Raw genomic sequence first — 21,772 nt, forward strand, 5'->3', positions numbered from 1 at the left:
GAGACGTCTGTTGAGGTATTCTGGTCCGGTGTTGTGCAGCGCTTTGTGAGCATGGGTGAGGAGATTGAAGGTGATTCTCTTGTTGACTGGGAGCCAGCGCAGGTTTCTCAGGTGGTCTGTGATGTGGCAGTGACGGGGGATGTGCGGAGGCATTCTGGATGCGTTTGCAGCCTGTTCTCGAGTTTGGCCGTGGTTCCTGTGTAGGGGGCATTGCCGTAGTCCAGTATTCTGCTTACGAGGGCTTGGGTGACTGTTCTTCTGGTTTCGGTGGGTATCCATTTGTAGATCTTTCGGAGCATGAGGAGGACCAGGAGGAGGAGATGCCGTTGACTTGCTGGGTCATGGATAATGAGGAGTCCAAGATGACTCCTAGGTTGTGTGCGTGGTCGGTGGGAGTCGGAGCGGCTCAGAGAGTGGCAGGCCATCAGGAGACATCCCATGCGGAGGGGGTGGAGCCGAGGATGAGGACTTCCGTCTTGAAGGAACTGAGTTTGAGGCAGCTGCTCTTCGTCCATTCGGCGATGGCCTTCATTCCTTCGTGGAGGGTGGTCTTGGCGGAGTCCTTGGTGAGAGATGGGATCAGCTGGGTGTCGGCGTATGAGATGAAGCTGATGTTGTGGGATCAGGCGATGTTAGCGAGCGGGCCATGTAGGGCGTTGAAGAGGGTTGGGCTGTGGGACGAACCCTGGGGTACGCCGCAGATGATTTCTGTGGCCTCTGAGCGGCATGGGGGGGGGGGGGGGTGGACTCTCTGGGTTCTGCCGGTGAGATAGGCAGTGACCCAGTCCACGGCTTTGTTGCGGATTCCTGCATTGCTGAGGCGTGAGCGTAGGGTGTGGTGGCAGACGGTGTCGAACACGGCCGAGAGGTCCAGGAGGATGAGGGTCGTAGTTTCGCCGATGTACAGTATGGTTCTGATGTCGTTGGTGGCAGCGATGAGGGTGGTTTCAGTACTATGCCTGCTGCAGAATCCGGATTGGGAACGGTCCAGGGTGCAGTTCTCCTCGAGGAAGCGGGTTAGTGGTCTGTTGACAGCCTTCTCAATGACTTTTTCCGAGAAGGGGAGCATTGAGATAGGCCGGAAGTTCTTGAGGTCCTTTGGGTCCGCCTTGGGTTTTTTGAGGAGGGCGTTGATCTCGGTGTGTTTCCAGCCCTCCAGGAAGGTGGCGGACTCAAAGGAGCGGTTGATTATCTTCCGTAGTTGGGGTGCGATGACGGAGCTTACTTTGTTGAGGATGTGGTGAGGGCAGGGGTCAGATGGAGAGCCGGAGTGGATAGTGTTCATGATTTCGGAGCTGGGGTTAGAGAGTTCCCTCACGGCGTTGAAGAACGCCTTGTGGCTGTGTGCGTTGTTATTGATTCGGTCTTTGAAAGCAGTTCTCTTGGCGGCTCGGATGAGTTGGTGGTGTCTGCGGATGGCGTTTTTGAAGGCTGTGTGGTTGTAAAGAGTCTGATCTTGGCGCCACTTTCTTTTGAGTCTTCGGCAGGGTTGCTTAGATTTGTGGAGGTCGGCGGTAAACCAGAAGGCCTTTCGGTCGGTGCGTTTGTTGGAGGGATTCTTGATTGAGGCGAGAGTATTGGGACAGGTGTCGACTAATTGCTTGAAGTTGCGGGCAGCTGCATCAGTGTTGGTGGTGTCAATGGGTGGGTTCCGGGAGAGGGTCGCAATAAGTTGGTCTTTGGTGACCTTGTTCCAACTGCGGTGGGGGATCCGTTATCGGTGGTGGTGTGTTGTGGGTTTCTTGAAAGAGAAGTGGATGCAGCTGTGGTCTGTCCAGTGGAGTTCAGTGGTGTGGCTGAAGGAGACATGATTGCTGGCGGAGAAAATAGGGTCGAGTGTGTGTCCTGCGGAGTGGGTCGGTGTTGTGATGAGCTGTTTGAGGCCGAGGTTGGAGAGGTTGTCGAGCAGGGTGGCGGTGTTGTTGTCGTTGGTGTTCTCGAGGTGGAAGTTTAAGTCCCCGCGGAGTATGTAGTCAGTAGATGCGAGAGCATGCGTGCTGATGACGTCGGTGATGGAGTCGCTGAACTGCTGTCAGGGGACCGGGGCCCTGTAGATGAGGGTCCCTCGGGGGGGTGTTTGGGACAGTGTTCTTGTTGACGATGGTGATGCCTCCTCCTGGTTTGTTGGAGTGGTCCCTGCGGGTGATCTTGGAGCCGTCCGGGATGACTATGGCGATGACAGGTGCTGAGGAGGGGTTCATCCAGGTCTTGTTCAGGAAGGTGACATCTGGGGAGGCTGAGTCGAGTAGATTCCATAGCTCTACTGCGTGCTTGTGGACGGAGCGTGTGTTGAGGAAGATACATCTGAGATGGTGTCGTCCTGCCTTGGTGGGTGGGTCGCTGGCGTGGAGACTGGTGAAGATGCAGTTCCCACAGGAGAAGGGTCTGTGGGTAGTCTGCGGGGAGGCTTGAAGGCACGCAGGAGAGCCCTGTTGAGGGCGCAGAGGGTGGCGGCGGCATAGTTCCAAGCTATGCGGCCTTTAATCTGCAACAAAAGCAATCCACCGCTTGCAGAAGCAACTGATTTCTATTGGTGGAAAGAGTACCACGCAAGAGGTTCACCTGAAATTCACATGCTGCTATGCATAAAAGACACACCTGGATTTGGAGCAGACACTGATGAGGCTATACTATCTTTCATAAAACTGTATGTGGCATGCACCATACCGAAAGACACTGGTGAAAGAAGTCTTAGGCAATGATTTTGTTTCAAAACACATAGATGTGGGAAGTACTGCCATGGTAAATACAGATCTAAAGGAACATTTTATACAAGATGTCGATTTGGATTTCCACAACCAGTCATTTCCAAAGTAAGAATGAATAGCTTTTTGTCTTCAGTCAGACATACACTGACACGGAAATTACCAAACACATATAACCCAAGAAGAACAGAGGCTTCCAAATGTAGTGTAGCCATTTTTATATAGCCTTTGCACATTTGTTTAAAGCATTAGGCCTCTGTGCACTTTGTCCTAGATGCATTTTATTCGTTTGCTTAAAGCATTGGGCCTCTGCGCACTTTGCCCTAGATGCGTTTTATTCAGCCTCGCACTGTTATTTTTCAATAGCCAGTTTCACGGTCTTGTTTTATTTTCTTCTATCACACTGTTTAGTCTACTTCAGCACCGGAGTTCTCAAATAATACATTCTTGCTCACCCTGTGCTTCAGTCAAGGATACAGTCTGGTACATTGCCGATAGACGTGGCAGGAGTTTAGTCTTTTGGGTTCGTAGACAATACACATTCTTACGTAGGGAAGTTTTTTAGCACATCGACATGTTAGTTATAAAAACACTTCCTAGTCCTAATACAAGTAAGAGGGAGATTCTGACCAGGGAACCACAACTAGACGCTGACTGCCCTGTTGCAGATGCTGATACAGATCACAGGCCTTTGCTCAGGTATGAGGGTTGATGTCCTCCCGGGGAATCTGAAAGGCAAGCTTAGAGCTTAACATGCTGTGCTCAAAATAGAACTTAGTAGAGAGAACGTAATCCGGTAACACTATGATAGAGTTATTTCTATGTTTCACTCTCCTCATTACTATTTCAATCCTACTGTGTTGTATGGTTCTGGTTATTGCGGCTCACGCCTTATTATCTAAAATGCAGTTGTTTTATTAAATCAATCTATAAAACCTAAACTGCCTTTGTCATTTGTATATGAGACCACACTTTGTATGAGAGAGCTGGTTTGGATCTGAGTGACCGCGACTTCCCTGAGAAGCTCTAAGATGTCATGCGCTCGGCTGCCCAATCATCCCTTCCCTTTGGGAGAGATGAGGCACTGCTAGTTAGCCGGAGCAAAACCGGATCGAGGGTGGCAGGGATCCTTCTCCGTGGGTTCGACTTAGTCCCCCACACTGAGAACGACCCTGATACCCAAACATCCAGTAGTCTCATTTAGGATAATGAGAGCCAACGCGACATGGCGCCGCCAACGTTTGGTCTGGCTCTAATTTTCGGGTCCGCCTGTCTCTCTCGGTCTCATATATTACAATGATTCCTCGGTTCCTTTAATGGAGACGTCCGTGGCACTGAGGACTTCCGCCACTGCGATATAGGTAAATCCTAGTTATAGCAGATGGTTGTTCAAGCTTGAACTCTGAAAGGAAAAGACCCCGTTTTTGGTGTGCCTTCTCTGAACCGTCGCTGTTTTTATAATGGCGAATCCCCAGGTAATACAAATAGCCCTTAATATGAGGCAACCGCTCACAGTGCATTTGCTTGCACATGGTCTTACGAACCAGGGGGGTCCAGTCACATTTGTGGTGGCCGCCCATGCAGCCTATAGAACAGAACTTTTTTACTCCTGGGTCACATTTCCAGCAGCTGATGGGAATTCAAATAACTTTCACACCTATACGATCACGAACGCGCCTAAACAATACAGGGCGTACGCATATTTAGAGATACCTCTATCTTAGCAAGAACATAATAATTGGCTTGATGGAGCCTTACCCCATACCATATTACCAGTTAGGTTAGGTCCACTAAGTAATGATGGTCCGACCTGGCCTTTATTGGCCACATATACACCACATCCAGCGGTTGCGAACATGGAGGTGGCTGAAGTTCGTCGTTTATATACAGACTTAATGGCTACATATAGACGCTTAGTACAATTTGTGATGCAAATACTAAACACAAACCCAGCGCGAGCTGCTCCAGCGCAACAGCATGCAGTCGCTCCAGGTATAAATCCGGCGACTGTACATTCTATCATGGGTAAGGTTCCGGCCAAACAGGAAGAGACTCCATTTTGGCTGGCGCAAAAAATGTATACGCTGGAGGCGGTATTTCCCCATACGGGACCTCAGGACAAACATAGAATATTGACAATGTGTTTACCGTTTGGAATGGTTCCCACTGTGGAACATTGTAATACATGGGGCACGGTGTTTGCCGCGCTCTACACAACAGCACACAGTACACCAACATTGGCTAACTTACCGGAAGTGCTTAAACAAATTCAGGATGAATATGGGGCTGCCCCAGCCTTAGATTTGGGAATGCAACTGATGGGAAATTTTGCCACGGTTTCCTCAATAATATTAAGTAATCTAAAAGGGGAGGCAGTGGCACTAGCGGTGCGTATGCGTCTTCGTGACGTCCCGCAACTGGATCAGTAGCGGGAACTGCCTGAAATAATAATAGCGGAAACATATTCCAGTATCGGTCGAGATAGCCTAGGGACTAGACCACAGAAACCACAGTTTCAAGGAAAAATTAGTAAGGACAATACTAAACAGCAACCTGAGGGAAATAAGAAGCACTGGGAGAAAAAACAACAGACACTTAAAAAAGAAAGGGGAGAATCTCCGCGACCAGAGACCCCGCAGACTAGGTATAATCTTAGAAATAGGGATAATTTGAAAACGCCTGATAGATATCAATTTGCTGATACACGCCAATCTCGTTCCTTTCAGGACTCATCGGAAAAGAGAAATGAGAGAGGTGGGCGGTCAGAGCGGAGAACAGAGTACGTGAAACCAAGACAGGAATCACAACGCTCTTCAGAGGTTTCTGTCAAGAAGGAAGAGAAACCGATACAACCAAAACAACAGTTTAAAAAGAAGAAAGTGGCGGCAGTCTCAGTTAGACATGCCACACAGAAAGAGAGTTCTCTTGAAGAACAAGACATGGGCACTGGCACTGTTAGACAGCGCGGCAGAGGTCACAATAGTTCGTCGGAATCTTCTAGAGCATCTGGAGGTGAAAGCAACTGATGACTTCATACAAGTTGAAACAGCAGATATGCGTGTCTCTGATCCCGATAGGGTATATACAGTGACTTTACAATTGGAAGGAGACATTGAACGCACTATAAACGCAATCTTTTGGGATCGTGTAGTCAAGATAAATGACATTTTGCTGGCTGAACAAGATTGTCCGCCTGACTTTGTTCGCACTTGCCCGGTAGGGGAGGAGGTTATTACACCTTCATTCTCACCACTTGTTCCAAGGGAACTCGCAGAGTCCTATAGCATAAAATGGGCTCTAGCACAAGCACCTGCCTTGTATAGAAATCACGTGGTGTGGGATAGGGATTCTCCATATCATGTAATTCCGATTAAAGGCAAACCTCAGCCACAACCGCAATATCCCATAAAACATGAAGCAAGGGCACCGGTGAGAGAAATACTTACACAATTGGAGTACCAGGGAGTAATTCAACCCTGGTGCCTCGCCGATGAATAATCCTTTATTCCCTGTAGCTAAACCGGACCATTCATACAGAATAGTGTTGGACTACAGACATTTGAACGGACATACACGTACATATGCTATACAAAATTCACATAGTGCAGCACTAATGAATAACATTGTGCGAAAAAAGTACAAAACAACTTTGGACATCTCAAATTGTTTCTTCTGCCAGAATATAGGACCCGAAAGTAGGGATCTTACAAGCTTTAGTGCATTTGGCTCTCAGAAAAAATTCTGTTGTTTGTTTCAGGGGTATAAGTATAGCCCAGGACTATTTTCGGCTCGTGTGCCTGAAATTTTGCACGAGTTGGACCCTGATGCATTGTCATATGTCAATGATATATATCTCACAGATGACGAGTTACTACAACATTTAAGACGGGTAGCCCGCACTGTTGTAGGGTTTCCCAAAATTGGCTACAAATTTAACTTCAAAAAGTCGAAAATTGCCTTCCTTAGCGTCATCTTCTTGGGATATGAGCTGTCGAACGAAGGTAAGAACCTAGCGCCACAATTTTTAGAGAAATGTGCACAATTGCAACCTCCTAATACGATTAAGAAACTCCAATCATTGTTGGGATTTCTAAATTTTGGCAGAACTTACATTCCTGATTATGCTACACGCATAAAACCATTATACGAATTAATACGTGCAGATTTTTCAAGCAGATTTTGGACGATCGAGCATACACATACTCTTCGAGACTTGCAAACTGATCTTCTAGCTGCAAAGCATTTACACACACGGGACAATAAGACACATTTGGTCATCAGGGTCATAGCTGGGGCCATTGGGTTTACATATGTCACCTTTAATGAAGGTGAGACAGTCCCGATAGGATACAAGTCTCACTTGTATTCGACTGCGGAACAACGATTCGCACCAACAGAAAAAATTCTCACTGCTGTGCAGATGGCTGTTATTAAAGAACGACCTCTTGCCCAAGGAAAGCGCATTATAGTCGTTTCCCCCATTACGGCCCTAGAGGCTGTTACGAAAGCGAATGTTCCTAACACGAAAGGATTACACCTGCGATGGATATGACTTTAACAGCCACTGATGTAGATTACATTTTTGACCCTAAGTTACAGACTCAGGAATTTTTGCAATATGAAATTGAATATCCAGTTCCCGCTGACACGTTGCCTATTGATCAATATCAAGTAGTCATGTACACCGATGGCTCTGCGCAACCAGCGGTGGGGACAAAACACCAATATTCTGCTGCACGTGCAGTGGTGAGCGGCCATATGGAGGGGGAGAGGTTCTGCCCCCAACATACTTATACACAAACATTAGGGGACTGTACGGCACAGTTAGCTGAACTGAAAGCTCTATCGCTGGCCCTAGAACATGCGGATCCGGCACAGTTTACACTGATTAATAAGAATCACAAACACTGTGTCCAGTCTTTTAATGAATATCTGCATTACTGGCGGTTGAATGGGTTCAGAGATTCAAAGGGCAACACCATACTGCACAGATTGCTGTGGGGGAAGGTAGCAGACCTGAAGGAGACGCTGCCTAAAGTCCATGTTGTACATACTCTTGGACACCAGCGCGTTGGAATACACGTTGCTGGGAATACTTTGGCTGATGAAGCTGCGAAATCGGCAGTGGCCGTTGCCACTGTGGCCGCAGTTACTCGTTCGAGTTCCAAACCAGACACAGAGATTATGGCTGCCATAAAAGCTACGGTTGATGGCACGCCTTATCCTAAGGGATTTCCAAATAAATACCAATATTTAATGGGAAGTATGCTGAATGCTGAGGTTAAAATACCAGGCGTAGGCGTACGCGAGATCCCCAATAGAATTGTGCGACCTCAATTGATTAATGCACGCATTAGGGGGCGGCATCTGCACATGCTGGCGTGGCCGCCACAATTTCGCTATTACAGGCTAGTTACTGGTGGCCTGGTCTCTATAAGGAGACGAAGCAATATGTCCTTTGTTGTGACATCTGTCAACAAATTAAAGTTTCAATGGCTAAGCGCCCGCCGCAGACGCCCCTCTTGATATCAAATAGACCATTACAATGTGTGCACTTGGACCATTGTGGTCCACTGACACCAGACAGTGCATACAAATATATTTTGGTGGCTGTAGATTCTTGCTCCAGATTTGTGTGGGTATGGCCACAGCGCTCGGCTGACGCTCGAACTGTTATTAAAGATTTGCGTATCTTTGTCGGTACATATGCAGTTGCGGCATTCCATTCGGACCAGGGCCCTGCTTTTGCCTCAAGGGCATTCAGGGACGCCATGGCTTCGTTGGGGGTCCAGCTCCAGTTCTCGTCTCCATTTCATCCCGAGGGAAATTCTGTTGTGGAGCGTTTAAATCGCGATTTAAAGCAATCCTTAACGGCTAGAGTCTTAGGTACAGGTCGTAGTTGGCTAACCCACCTGTATGGAGTACAGAGAGCACTGAATAACTTGCCTAGAAGGTCCCTGGGGGGGTCGTACTTCATATGAGTGCCTGTTTGGAACACAAATGTTTGTTCCAGATCTAGATGGTCCTGGTGTGGAGGCGGCAGAAACGCCTTTTGACATAAATGATCGTGTCACTGTTTTGCAGGACTTACAACAGTTCCGTGAAGATAACTCTTCTACAAGTGCTGCCTCCACAGGAATCAAGGATGTGCCAGTGACGCCTACTGGTTGGATTCCCAGAGTTGGGGATCTTGTGCGTGAAAAGGTTCCAGTAAAAAAAGAATTTGGCCCTTCTTATTGAGCACCAGTCCCTGTGCTGGGAATACACGAAACAAGAACTGTTATTTTACCACCGTTGCCAGGTGCCAAAGAGAATCGCTTTGTCTCCATCGACAATGTCAAGTTACAACATGTGGCCGAATCTGCACAGCAGACCAAGAGGAACGCCCAGTAGTTCCCGAATCCCTCTCACTAATGGGGAAGATGTTCCGCTTCAAGTGGTTTACACCAACGCTGTTGCCTCTCCGAGCTTGGGGAGGGTGGAAGATGATCTTGCGATAGTTCCACTGACGACGAATAATTTGGAAACATTTGATCGAGTCACTGTGACTGCTGAAGTTGCAGGTGGCGTTATCTACAGTGTACCACCGCGAGAGACACCTACGACTCCGTTGTATACGACGGCACCTTTTGCGAGAACTGCCTCCGGATGCTTTGCAAACCACGACAATGGTCTATCGGACTCTTTGTCCTCTTCAACACCTGACCCAGGTCCACGTAAGCTCATTTATTGGCTTAAAGATACGTATTTTGTTTTTCCTTGGAACTATCTGTGGCTTTTCATGACTATGATGGCTTCTTTTTTGTGGATAGGGTTTGTAGTTACCTTTTTTCTGTTAATACATGGTCATTTTCTTCCTGAGAGATCAACGGTTGAACAGGTGGAGGAGGTGTTGAAGCCACATTTTTCATCACATAAGGTTCGAAGAGACTTGTCCTTTGTGACCATTTCTGCAGTGCCAATTCCGGATGGGATTGTGTGGGATTAAGTTATGTTTGATATATATGGTCCCACTGAGAAAATTCAAATACCGTATGTTCTAAAGTTATCAATTAATGATATTGTAATACCAGGCATTGTATCTTATGATTGGGACGTGAAGACAGTTGATTCCATGATGACCGAGTTACAATATATGGGAGCATTGCCCGACTCCCCCGTAAGGGAGTTCTAAAACATATTCTGATAAATTTGCGTATTTTTCTGGGCATCATCAAACAAATGCTAAGTCATATTATTTTAAATTAACTCTGTATACAGATAAGCAAATACTGTTGACTAATACGAAATTCCTATAATCAGATTCTTTTGTTTCCCGACTGTCGATTGAGGGCTATGAATATTGGTCAAAAAATTTTGATTTGAAAAGTGTTTGGGGAACAAAACATTGGCAAACACAGGGTAGAGAAACATTGTTTAGAGCATGTCTCATTCCAGTCCAAATGATTTTTTTAAATGACACCGTGCAACAGACTAGCTGTTTGGGTTTAGCGACGATTAGAGAATTGAATATGCCTGGCATACCTGTCCCTACCAAAATGAAGGATTGGCAGAAATATATCAATGCCACTTTTGGTGAGCTTACAGAGTGGGTCCAGAATGGTACCTTTAACACTTCATTGTCACGTCCGGGCGGGTGGTTATTGTGGCCAATCGACACCAATGGGTGTCATCAACGTTTTGTCACCTCCTCGGGGGGTTTCAGGACAAGTAGGGCAGATCCTCACTACATATCACCTGAACATGCTGAAATTATTACTACATATAGCGTGGGAAAATTATGTCAACAATGGTTAAAATCATCCACGCTAGATGCAGTTAAGACACATCTCACGCTCCTGTCTAATCATACTGACTTGCAAGATTTTTTGTCAGGCCCGAAGACGCCCTGTAGGAAAAGTTTTTTATACGAAGTATACAATGAAATATGGAAACTTTCCCAACAGGAGGCTGCGGCCCGGTTAAGGCAAATAGATCAGGAAAATTTGAAACAGGCATTGGCTGTTGTAGATAATGGAATTCACACCCTGTCCGACCGAATATATACCATTGACAACATTGTTTCTTCTACTATAGGCATTATCCGATCTGACATGTCTTCTTTATATCATGGACAAAGTCAAACGAGGTCCATTATGCAGTTGGGTTGGACACTTCAGACACTGAAGGCGGGTCACGTTCCGTGGCAGCACATCAGAGCCAGGGAGATATTTTTTTCCTTTAATTTGACACGTCAGCAACAACTGATGGCAAAAAAGGAGGCGACTTATGTTATGTTAAACACTGAGAAATTGGAAAGATTGCCTTTTACCGTGGCAGAGATTCCTTCAGCTGAGGGGTTAATACACGGGGTTATTAATCTGCCTTTTTCCACACTACAATTCACTTCTTGTTTAAAACATGTTCCGGTAGGCAGATATGAAAAGTTGGGAGACAGTTATATACATGAGGTGTGGGAACTTCCCTTCTTATACAGAGGTCTTAATGGCATGAGAGAGGTTTTTCTTAGCGGTAGTGAATGCGAGACTTCTGTCAGCCATTCAATGGTTTGTAAGCAGCTGTCCTTACATGGAGCGTGTAATGCCTTGGTTGCAAATTTGGCTTGCTATCTGAAGGGAGTTCCGGTCCCCCTGATTAAATACACATTCCAGGTGCTTTCAAACGGCAGCTACGTCCTCCTCAATAGTGAAGACTGTTGTGGCATGCGGGCCGGAATGGTTTACGTAGTTTCGGTCACCAAGGTCGTTACTTGCTGCGGAAATGTGTTATTTCCCCCCCACTAAATTAAGGGAGGTGGCAGATATCTGGCCTCACATTGCTACTTCCAAGGTGAATTTCGACAAGTTGAGTCGACTAAAGGCTCTATTGTTTCAAAAGCATGTGGCCCTTACATCTGCACGCGAGACCTACGCACTTCAAGTGGCAAGGTCATCAGCGGAAACTTTCCGAGCCACTTTGGTGAACTCGTGGGATGTATATTTAATGCGTCCAGCACAGCTGGACTAGCACATTTTTTCAAAGCTGTAGGTGTTGGTTTTGCTCACACCTTCTCTTCCATATTCGGTTTGATACCTTCGCCTATTCATTCTATTTTCGGAAGCATTTTTGGAGGATTTCCGATAACTTTGGCTTTATTGGCTGGTGTTTTGCTGTTGCTGTTGTTTTTCCGCAATGGCTGTCCCGCCGCAACAAGAGCGAATGTGGGCGCTCCCATCAGTGCAGCTGTGTCGTGAACGCATGATGCAGCACTTCGGAGCAACACTCCTGGAACATTTGGAGTGTGACTGGTCTCTGTCATTCAGACCAGTTTTGGATTGTGTGCAGCCCGTGTTTCGGTGCCTTTGGTGCTCGTTTGAACATGCACTAGACATCTGTCTCTCACTGCAGCGCCCCCCCCAGTGGTTGATGCTGATCTGTTGATGTTCCCAGTAAGGGCTCATTCCCAGACATGCGCGCTGCGGCTGCGTTTGCTTCGTGAGTCTGATTACGAGATACCCTTCCGGGAGGAAGTTGATATTAACTCGTTCACAGGCCCTGCACGGGATGCCGCCTTGGATGATTCTGGGGCTTGGGAACACACCTGCTCCTTGATAGTATTTGGTGTGGATTTTCCGGTCTTGTCATCTGCCGAAGTGGAGAATATCCTGCTTTCCGTGACCACCGTTTGAATTGGATTTGTTCTAAATTGACACTGTTATATGAATTTGGCTCTTAAGTCACATGCTGCTTTTTAAATTTAGGTTTCTTGTGCTTTGGTGTCCTCTTGATTTGTCGAAATACATGTTTTTGTAGATTTTTATATAGGGCATTTTTTAAGCTTCGATTAGAACCACTTTCTACCGACAAGGGGAGGGTGTAGTGTAGCCATTTTTATATAGCCTTTGCACATTTGCTTAAAGCATTAGGCCTCTGTGCACTTTGTCCTAGATGCATTTTATTTGTTTGCTTAAAGCATTGTGCCTCTGCGCACTTTGCCCTAGATGCGTTTTATTCAGCCTCGCACTGTTATTTTTCAATAGCCAGTTTCACGGTCTTGTTTTATTTTCTTCTATCACACTGTTTAGTACTTCAGCACCGGAGTTCTCAAATAATACATTCTTGCTCACTCTGTGCTTCAGTCAAGGATACAGTCTGGTACATTGCCGATAGACGTGGTAGGAGTTTAGTCTTTTGGGTTCGTAGACGATACACATTCTTACGTAGAGACGTTTTTTTGCACATCGACATGTTAGTTATAAAAACACTTCCTAGTCCTAATACAAGAGGGAGATTCCGACCAGGGAACCACAACTAGACGCTGACTGCCCTGTTGCAGATGCTGATACAGATCTCAGGCCTTTGCTCAGGTATGAGGGTTGATGTCCTCCCGGGGAATCTGAAAGGCAAGCTTAGAGCTTAACATGCTGTGCTCAAAATAGAACTTAGTAGAGAGAACCTAATCCGGTAACACTATTATAGCGTTATTTCTATGTTTCACTCTCCTCGTTACTATTTCAATCCTACTGTGTTGTATGGTTCTGGTTATTGCGGCTCACGCCTTATTATCTAAAATGCAGTTGTTTTATTAAATCAATCTATAAAACCTAAACTGCCTTTGTCATTTGTATATGAGACCACACTTTGTATGAGAGAGCTGGTTTGGCTCTGAGTGACCACGACTTCCCTGAGAAGCTCTAAGATGTCATGCGCTCGGATGCCCAATCATCCCTTCCCTTTGGGAGAGATGAGGCACTGCTAGTTAGCCGGAGCAAAACCGGATCGAGGGTTACAGGGATCCTTCTCCATGGGTTCGATTTAGTCCCCCACACTGAGAACGACCCTGATACCCAAACATCCAGTAGTCTCATTTAGGATAATGAGAGCCAACGCGACACAAATATACTAATGACTATAACTCTGCGATTCTGAAAATGTGGAATGGTAACATGGACAAGAAGTTTGTTGTAGATAACTCCATTGCTATGGCTTGGTATGTCACTTCATACACTGCAAAATCAGAATAGACAGAGATGAAGGAGATGTGCAGGGAGACTTCTGTTGAAAAGACACTTACCAAGAAATTGTACTCATTCATCTTGAAAATGCTTTCCCATAGGGAAATTGAATCCTATAAAGCCTGTGACAGATTGAATTCTGCATGTTTGTTCTAAATCACGAGAAGTTGTTTGGGTAAGTCTGCATCTAACTAGTACTCAAAATATAGTGTTAAAGTATTTCCAAGAAATTCAGTGCCTAGCAAAGTTTGACCTGCAAAGTACAGACATGGTGAAGTCAAATATGTTGGATACATACTAGCCAAGAAGGAGTCACTACCTAGAAGATAAATGCCTTTATGAAATTCTTCCAAACTACAGATATAGAAGCAATGTAAGTGAAAACACAGAAGAAAGAAAACATGCAGTACTTAGATGTGATGGTTGTATAGTGAAACTCAGAAAAGGAAATCTTCAACCGCTTAAGCCTTGGCGTAGTGAATTAAAATTACTTGGAGACTATGACTGCTACGAAGATTCTTTCAATGCTGTCGAAGATACTATTCAGTGTTCAATTTGACAAACTATTTACAAATGTAAAATAATGAAGTACAACAAGAAGTAGCTAGGGATAGTTTTCAAAGCAGCCAAAGTTCAGGACCACTGCGTCAGGATCATCTTGGAAAGCTGCAATAGCTATGAATGAAGTGGAAACTGTAATGAAGCAAGCAAGACGGGAATCTGTAGATCTTGAACAGTTAGAGACAAAACTCAACAACGAAAAGAAAAGCATTTATATTGAAGTAAACGACAATTTAGAACATGAATTTCTTCATGAGAACAAACAATACAATTGATCATCATTCAAGCCAATGCTATTATATATTAGTGGTCAAGCTGGTATTAGGAAAAGCTTTTTAATTAAAGTTATCTCTACCTACCTACACAAGACTACAGAATCAAACTGTGTGTAGAAACAGCACCTACTGGATTAGCTGCACACAATAACAATGGAATAATTTTACATAGACTACTTATGCTACCGGTTGAATATGACAATAAACTGGAATACCAGACGTTATCTAGTGAAGCTTTTTATGAGGTGGCGGGAGTTTTGAAGATATTGAAGATTTTAATAACTGATGAGGTCAGCATGGTTTGAATTTAATACTTGCCTTTGTTCACTTGAGAATGCAACAGATTTAAAAAAACAGAATACAACACCTTGCTTGGAGGAAAGTATTTAATTATTTTTAGTGACCTACTACAACTTACCCCTGTGAAAGAACAGCCTGTTTTCAAGACTCTGTTACATGAAGAAACTAGGAACTCATTGGGAAGTATTGGAAATGTAGACAATTGGCAATACTTCAAATGCAAGGAACTCGACAAAACTATGCATTAAGCCTTTGGCATGGAATACAGAAATATTTTAAAGGACAGATGAGAGAGAACGTATGTTGGAAAGTTGACTTATTAAAAAACAGTTTTCCTCTAATTTTTACAGCTGCCATAACACTGCCATAACACAGCTGCAGAGCTGATGTTTCATTTCTGTAAAGAAGAGAAACCCATAGTTTCTTTAATGCCTACTCTTCAAGAGTGTGCCAATTTCAATGAAGAATAATTGAAACTGGAGAAAGAAGAAATGTACATCTATCAACAAACTGGAACACCAAGGAGTGACAGTGCTGCTGAGTGGAAAACTACAAGAAAAAATAACTTTTTGGAGAAAGCTGTATCCAGGACTGCTGGACTGGAAAAGTATATATGTGTGTGCAAAAACTGTAGAGTAATTTTGAGATGTAATGTAAGTGTTGAAGAAAGACTAGTAAGTGGTGTGATAGGTAAAGTTATTGACTTAATTAAATTCCGTAACCGTGATGAGGTTGAATTCATAGCTATAAAGTTTAATAAGGTGGATGGCGTGAAGCAAATTGGACGATGTGCTGTACGCTTTTTGTTAATAAAATACTTACATGTCTGGCGAAACCAGTTCCCAGTCTGACTTGCATATGCTGTAACTATCCATAAATCACAAGGTTTAAGTGTAGATTTGGCATGTATTAATATTCGAAGTACAATATTTAAGGGAGGGGTGCCATATGAAGCATTGTCACAAGTTTGAATATTGTTAAATTTGTTTCTGGTTGATTTTGATGATAAGGAGCTCAGTGCAGATGCAAGTTGTGTCAGAGAGTACAACAGATTAAGAAGTATATATGCTTCTCATTTAGGATAGTATGCTGTTTATAAAAAACTGATATAATGTCCTAACCGGAAACCTACAAAAGAATGAATGCATATTCTTGAAAAGACAGTAAACAACGAGAAACAAAAAGATGTTAAGAAAAGAAAATTGGAAAATGATGGAGATATTGTAGGTTATCAGTTGGAAAACGCTAATGGTGTAAACTGCTATGCTAATGTTGTTCTCGCTGTTCTCTTCTACTTACCACATTGTGAATGGAATTCAAGAAAAACCAAGCAACAAGTTGTGTACAGCACTGTTTCATTGCCGTCAATGCTTATCTTATGATAGAACTGTAATCCATTCTGCTTCAGGCATTCGAGGTATAGTAGACTAATATGATGTGGAGCTGTAGTACTTAAACGCTCAACAAGATGCACAGCCATTCATAATGGTGATCCTTGAAGTTTGAGAAGAAGATGTAAAAATTGAGGACATATTTGGACTGAGCTATAGATGGAACCAAAAGTGTGAAGATTGCTCTTTCTCATCTACCACTGAAATCCAATCTGAGCGATTTCTCTACTTAATTCTGCTGGATCATAAAAGCGTGTCTTTTGATAAACTAATAAAAATAGAGTGACCAAAACATGACCTGTCCAAATTGTAAATCTAATATAATGTCTATGTTGCTTATACAGAGAAAGTGGTAAATACATCATAGCAATGTTTCAACCATGCAGAGCAGATGGCTCAAAACTGGACACCGAAGTTACAAACTTCAAAGATGGTGAAATGTCAATTTCTGGGAGAAAATACTGTACCTTAGCTATCTACTTCCATAAAGGCCCTACTATTACCTCTGGACATTATACCATATATGTAAAGACTCAAACTGGTTGAACAGAATGTAATTACAGGAGTCTGCAACTCAAACAAAAACCACCTTTCAAACTTCGTAATTCTTACCTATTATTTCTTCAGCCAAAAGTCTAATGAGGATTTGTGCAAACAACATGAGATACAGTTTTCTGTCTATGTGAATCATTACTGCTTAAGACTTAATTCGGCCTGTCAGGGATCATGTCTTGAAAAAATCTCCAAAAATTAAGTGTGGATTAAATGTGTTGAAAGGATTTCTGGTAACAAAACAAATATACAGTATTCCGTCCACATGGTTCATCACGGTTTAAGACATCATTCAATTTTTCAGGGGTGAGGTTAACAAAAGGATATTCAAAAATTAAATGTGGGTGAAATATGTTCATAGGATTTCTGGAAAAAAAGTACTTTGCAGTCTTTTCTATATGTAGGTCATCACTGTTTAATGTATCCTATCAGAGCTATGTCGTCTACAAATGGATGTGCAAAATTCAACTGTGGATTATATCTATTTGTAGTATTGTAATAATAAGCAAAATATTTTTATCTTATGGTCTTTTGCTTAGTGTAGTAATTGTAGCTTAATTAAATAATTTAGAAATTGTAGTGAATGCAATTCACAGTATCACTTATTTGTAGTTAAATACTGTGGAATTATGTGTTTTGCTACAATCTATATAATTGTTTTTTTCCCACTGTTTAATTATGATTATACAGTACTCTGTTTACATGTACTAGTATAAAGACTGAGAACAGAAAGTGGGAAATTAAAATGTTTTACTATAATGTCATATAGTGTTACAGCATAAGCATTGTATACCTATTTTGTTTCAGAACTGTTCTAAACATAATACTAAGGTATATTTATGTTATTTTTCTTTTTTCAACAGTGTTTGTAGATATATGTTATTAAACATGCCAAGATACTAGTAGTGGCAGAGAAATATTTCTTTCAGATATTCATGGAGACAGTCTTCTTGCATAGACAACAGCTGATGTGCTTTGCCACCAGTTTGTTTTATTGTCACTCATTCATATAGTACAACACACAAACTCAGTTGCTCTCCCATATAAACACTCGCACAGCTGTACATACACCACTTATATACACACTAACTCATTCATGCAGTCGTACTCTCACTCACTCATCAGTACATCACTCATCCATTCACCCGTACACCACTGATACTCAACTATACATAACTCATGCACTCAGTCAATCAACCATACACCACTCATGCACTCACTCACACACCCATACACCACTTATGCATTCACTCACATATACACCAATATACCAATAATGCATTCACTCACTTATACACCACTCAAGCAATCACTGACACAACCATACACGCAGTGATGTACCCCTAGGCCACTCATGTACTCACTCAGTCGAAATCTTCCACCCTTTGCTCCATATTTTCCCATTTCTTTTCTGTCAGCCTGGCACTATCAACTAAAGTAATAAATACTGCTACAAGGCCAAGAGGAAATCGTATGTTTTCACGGTGGCCGTTTTGCTGACTGTGACAAAAATCTGGTCATGACGATTATGTTGGTCTCATGAAGCTGACAGCCATGACCACATAGATTACCACATAACCCTGTCCTCCAGCAGCTGAAGACCATTTCTATCTAACATTCCAGCTGCCACTCTGACATCACCAACAGCTCCCTGAAACTGCCAGCAAGAAACTCAGACAATGTGTCCCACAGTTACTGCTCACATCAACATTCAGCTGAGCACACAACCACACAAATTATCCCAGTCTCCCGTAATTGGGAGGAAACGAGGGATAGATTCCTACAATGCATGAATGCTAATAACAGCTGGATGTCCAGTAATTGGCTTAAATTAAACGGCGACAAGACTGAAATCATCTTTTTTGGTCTTGATAGCAATCTTTGGAATGCCAGATGGTGGCCGGAATCATGCAAAGGGTGCCCAGTTCCGTGCACCCCAGCCAGAAATCTGGGGATGGTATTTGACAGTTCCCTATCCTTCGAGCAACAGGTCAACAAGACGATTAAAGTCTGTTATTGGGCCCTGAAAACTCTCAGATTTTTTTTTGTCTTTCTGGAAGATAATTTGAAAGTACCTGTAATTCTGGCATTAGTTATATCCAGACTGGACTTCTGCAACACGTTATTGTTAAATATTAGTAAAGCCGCCCTCCATAAACTTCAACTCATTCAAAATGCGGTGGCTCGCTTGATCCTGAATTTACCCGCTCTTCTTCAGCCAGTAGCAGCCTTAGACAGCTTCACTGGTTACCCGTTGATAAAAGGATCAAGTTCAAATCCCTTTGTTTAACATATAAGGCTCTCCATGCTGAGGGATGTGAATATTTGAGTTATGCCCTACAACACTATCAACCACCAAGGAGCCTCAGATCCCCATCTAGATTTTTGACTGTGGTACCCCGTTGCCATAAGGCCAGGTGGGGGGGACAGAGCCTTCATGGTGGAGGCAGCGAGATTTTGGAACTCATTGCCTTTAATGATTAGACAGGCGCAGACATACATGGCCTTTAGAAAGACATTAAAAACGTGGCTCTTTTCACATTAGGTCAGGATTCCTTAGCTCTTCTATTTAGGGATAGTCCTGGTCTCTCTGTATCTCTCTTGGTCCAGCGCTTCAATGCTTTTTTGCCGGAATGCGCTTTACAAATGCTCCTACAATACAATACGAACAGTAAGAATTTTGTTAATATCAGCACAGATCCTGGACTGGACTTTCACTTCGACAGTAGTACACATGAATCTGCAGATAAATTAAGGAACATGGAACATAGGGTTTACCTACATGGATGGAAGAGTCAGGCTGTTTGCATTTAAGTATTTTGAACTTAGCTTCCTAATCATGAATAATTGTCATAATATTAAACATTTGCTATGACACTACATGGACAATATATATACTGGCAGTATTCAAGAGTTAATATTATCTGTGCAAACCAGTTCTCAAGAGCACACCTTAATTGGTCACCTTTATACCTCCTGGAGTATGAAAGCCTAACACAATAGTTTTTGGCATGTAGTGAGTTTAATGTAATTTGGGGTCTAAGATTCCAAGGATAACAGCAATACTTGTTCAAAAGATTGCCTAGTGTGTTTAAGTTGACTAGGCCCGAGAAAGCTAACTTGCTGCAAGAGGTTGGGAGTAATATTCCAAACAATAAATGTAGTGCAGTCAATAAAAGTGCGTAGTAAAATGGAAGTGAGCCAGCACTTTTCAAGAAGCTGTGGAGTGTAGTGATGACTTCTGAAGAGCTGAAGTGAATAAGACCAGTTAAATGTAAAAGACCACCTCAAATCGACTGGGCATGGAGTACATGAAATAACAAAAAGCTCAATTTATCACCAATTAAGTATTAGGGTAGGTCTAGCCCCACATGCTCAGAAGTCTGCAGCTCGTACCCTGTGCTTTTGTTACCAGCAATCCCGGTTTCACTCACTAGCTCCATCAAAGAGCAATCCTTGCATCCACCCACTTAAAAAGCTCGAATGAAGTTGCAGAGGACAAGGGAAGGTTCAGAGTTTCAGAAGAAACTCAGGCTAGAGAAAAAGTGGCTTGCTCATATGAGTCAAGAAAGACAAGGAAATAGAAATGAGGCAAACGAGGAAAACAGAATTAAAAAAAATTATTGCTAATACTCCAGAAATGAAGATCAAGTGACTTGAAACAACCCAGGTAGCGCCTGCTACAGAAGTGAGTGTTGCACCCCTCAGAGACTACTCCCGTGTGTGCAGGTACTAAGGAGTTGACAGTCAACTACTTGCTTAGTGAAACCTGAGAAAATATAATGTATCCAGATTGAGTAAGGTGTATATTTACGTCAGACAAAATAAAGTCCTTGACATCTCCAACTTAAAAGATTACATACACCACTGCCTGCTAGCTTCCTTCGGAACGCAGTTTTTTTTCTCATAAACGCAAATGCCTAAAACTGGCCGTCACCTAGCACCACAATATTTCCAAATCCCTGTAGCAACCGTTGCCTTTAACCTCAGCAGAACTGTTCGACATTTTAGGGTCAGTCCCACTTTAAGTTTTAATGAACGCTTACAAGGCTCATGATTTTAGGGAAAGGAAAGCAAATGATTAAAAGCCAACTACACAATACATACCAAATGTAATTTTAATCAATAAAAAAAAAAACGCAACGTCTTTCAAACTCACAGTGGCTGTTAAGGCGCGTGATAGTGATAGAAAACACCATACTGATAAAGTTAGCAGTAGAGAATGCATCAGTTGTTAATTACAAGTATGTGCACTAAAACGTACTAGCAAGAAATCCAGTCCAAAAAAATACTAGGAACGAATCCCACCCTCCGAATTACTAAATCTTATACACAGACATGCACTCGCCGGTGTAAGTAACTTGTCCTCACAGATACCAACAGACCCCTTAAAAAAATTACCCTGGAGCAGTAAAGACCTGAAATACTTATTTTTCTGCTCCAAACGTGTAACTGCTCATCCAAGCAAACCTCACCTGTTCCGGAAGAGAAATAACAAGATCTGCATCATGCTGGTTTACGATTCGTGTGAGGAAGTAGTCACTGCAGGCTGCAAGCACGGACCTGTGAGCCTGAAAACTCTGGTCTTCCACCTGGATGGTGACGTCGCAGAAGAGGCCTTGCTTTCTCTGGTCATTGAGACGGAGGAGGACACTGACGCTGTGCACTGAAGATTCATATGCAAAAACCGAAGTCTTCTCACTTCTCCCAGACATTCTGTTCCATAAATGGCTCGCACATACTTCAGTTATCCATCACACCTGTGGAAAAGACAAAGGGTTTTTAATGATTGGGAATTCTTCATCTTCAAACTAAATAGACTGTATCACAGTAAAAAAAATGCGAAGAAACATTTCACACTGAGGAGAATCATGTCGGACCGACCAAAGATAAAATACAAATCCTGGTAAAGGTCATGTTTTATCCCTATATTTCTCTTGAACTTGTGTCAGGTAACAGATCCTCAGGTACTAACAGTATCTGTTCCAAAATTC

The 21,772-nt window shown here is 43.2% G+C and overlaps 1 protein-coding gene across 5 annotated transcripts in view; it reads right to left on the bottom strand.

Annotated features, from left to right (window-relative positions):
- Positions 1-21,772, bottom strand: part of BACH1 (BTB domain and CNC homolog 1) — a 265,729-nt gene that overhangs the window by 109,419 nt on the left and 134,538 nt on the right. For all 5 annotated transcript variants that reach the window (XM_069204062.1, XM_069204061.1, XM_069204058.1 and 2 more), the window contains exon 2: positions 21,254-21,538. In XM_069204062.1, coding sequence (XP_069060163.1) covers positions 21,254-21,493 — 240 coding nt within the window. In that variant the 5' untranslated portion in view covers positions 21,494-21,538. The remainder of the gene's footprint in view (positions 1-21,253; positions 21,539-21,772) is intronic.

The sequence above is a fragment of the Pleurodeles waltl genome, chromosome 8, assembly GCF_031143425.1.
Source record: "Pleurodeles waltl isolate 20211129_DDA chromosome 8, aPleWal1.hap1.20221129, whole genome shotgun sequence".
Taxonomy (NCBI): domain Eukaryota; kingdom Metazoa; phylum Chordata; class Amphibia; order Caudata; family Salamandridae; genus Pleurodeles; species Pleurodeles waltl.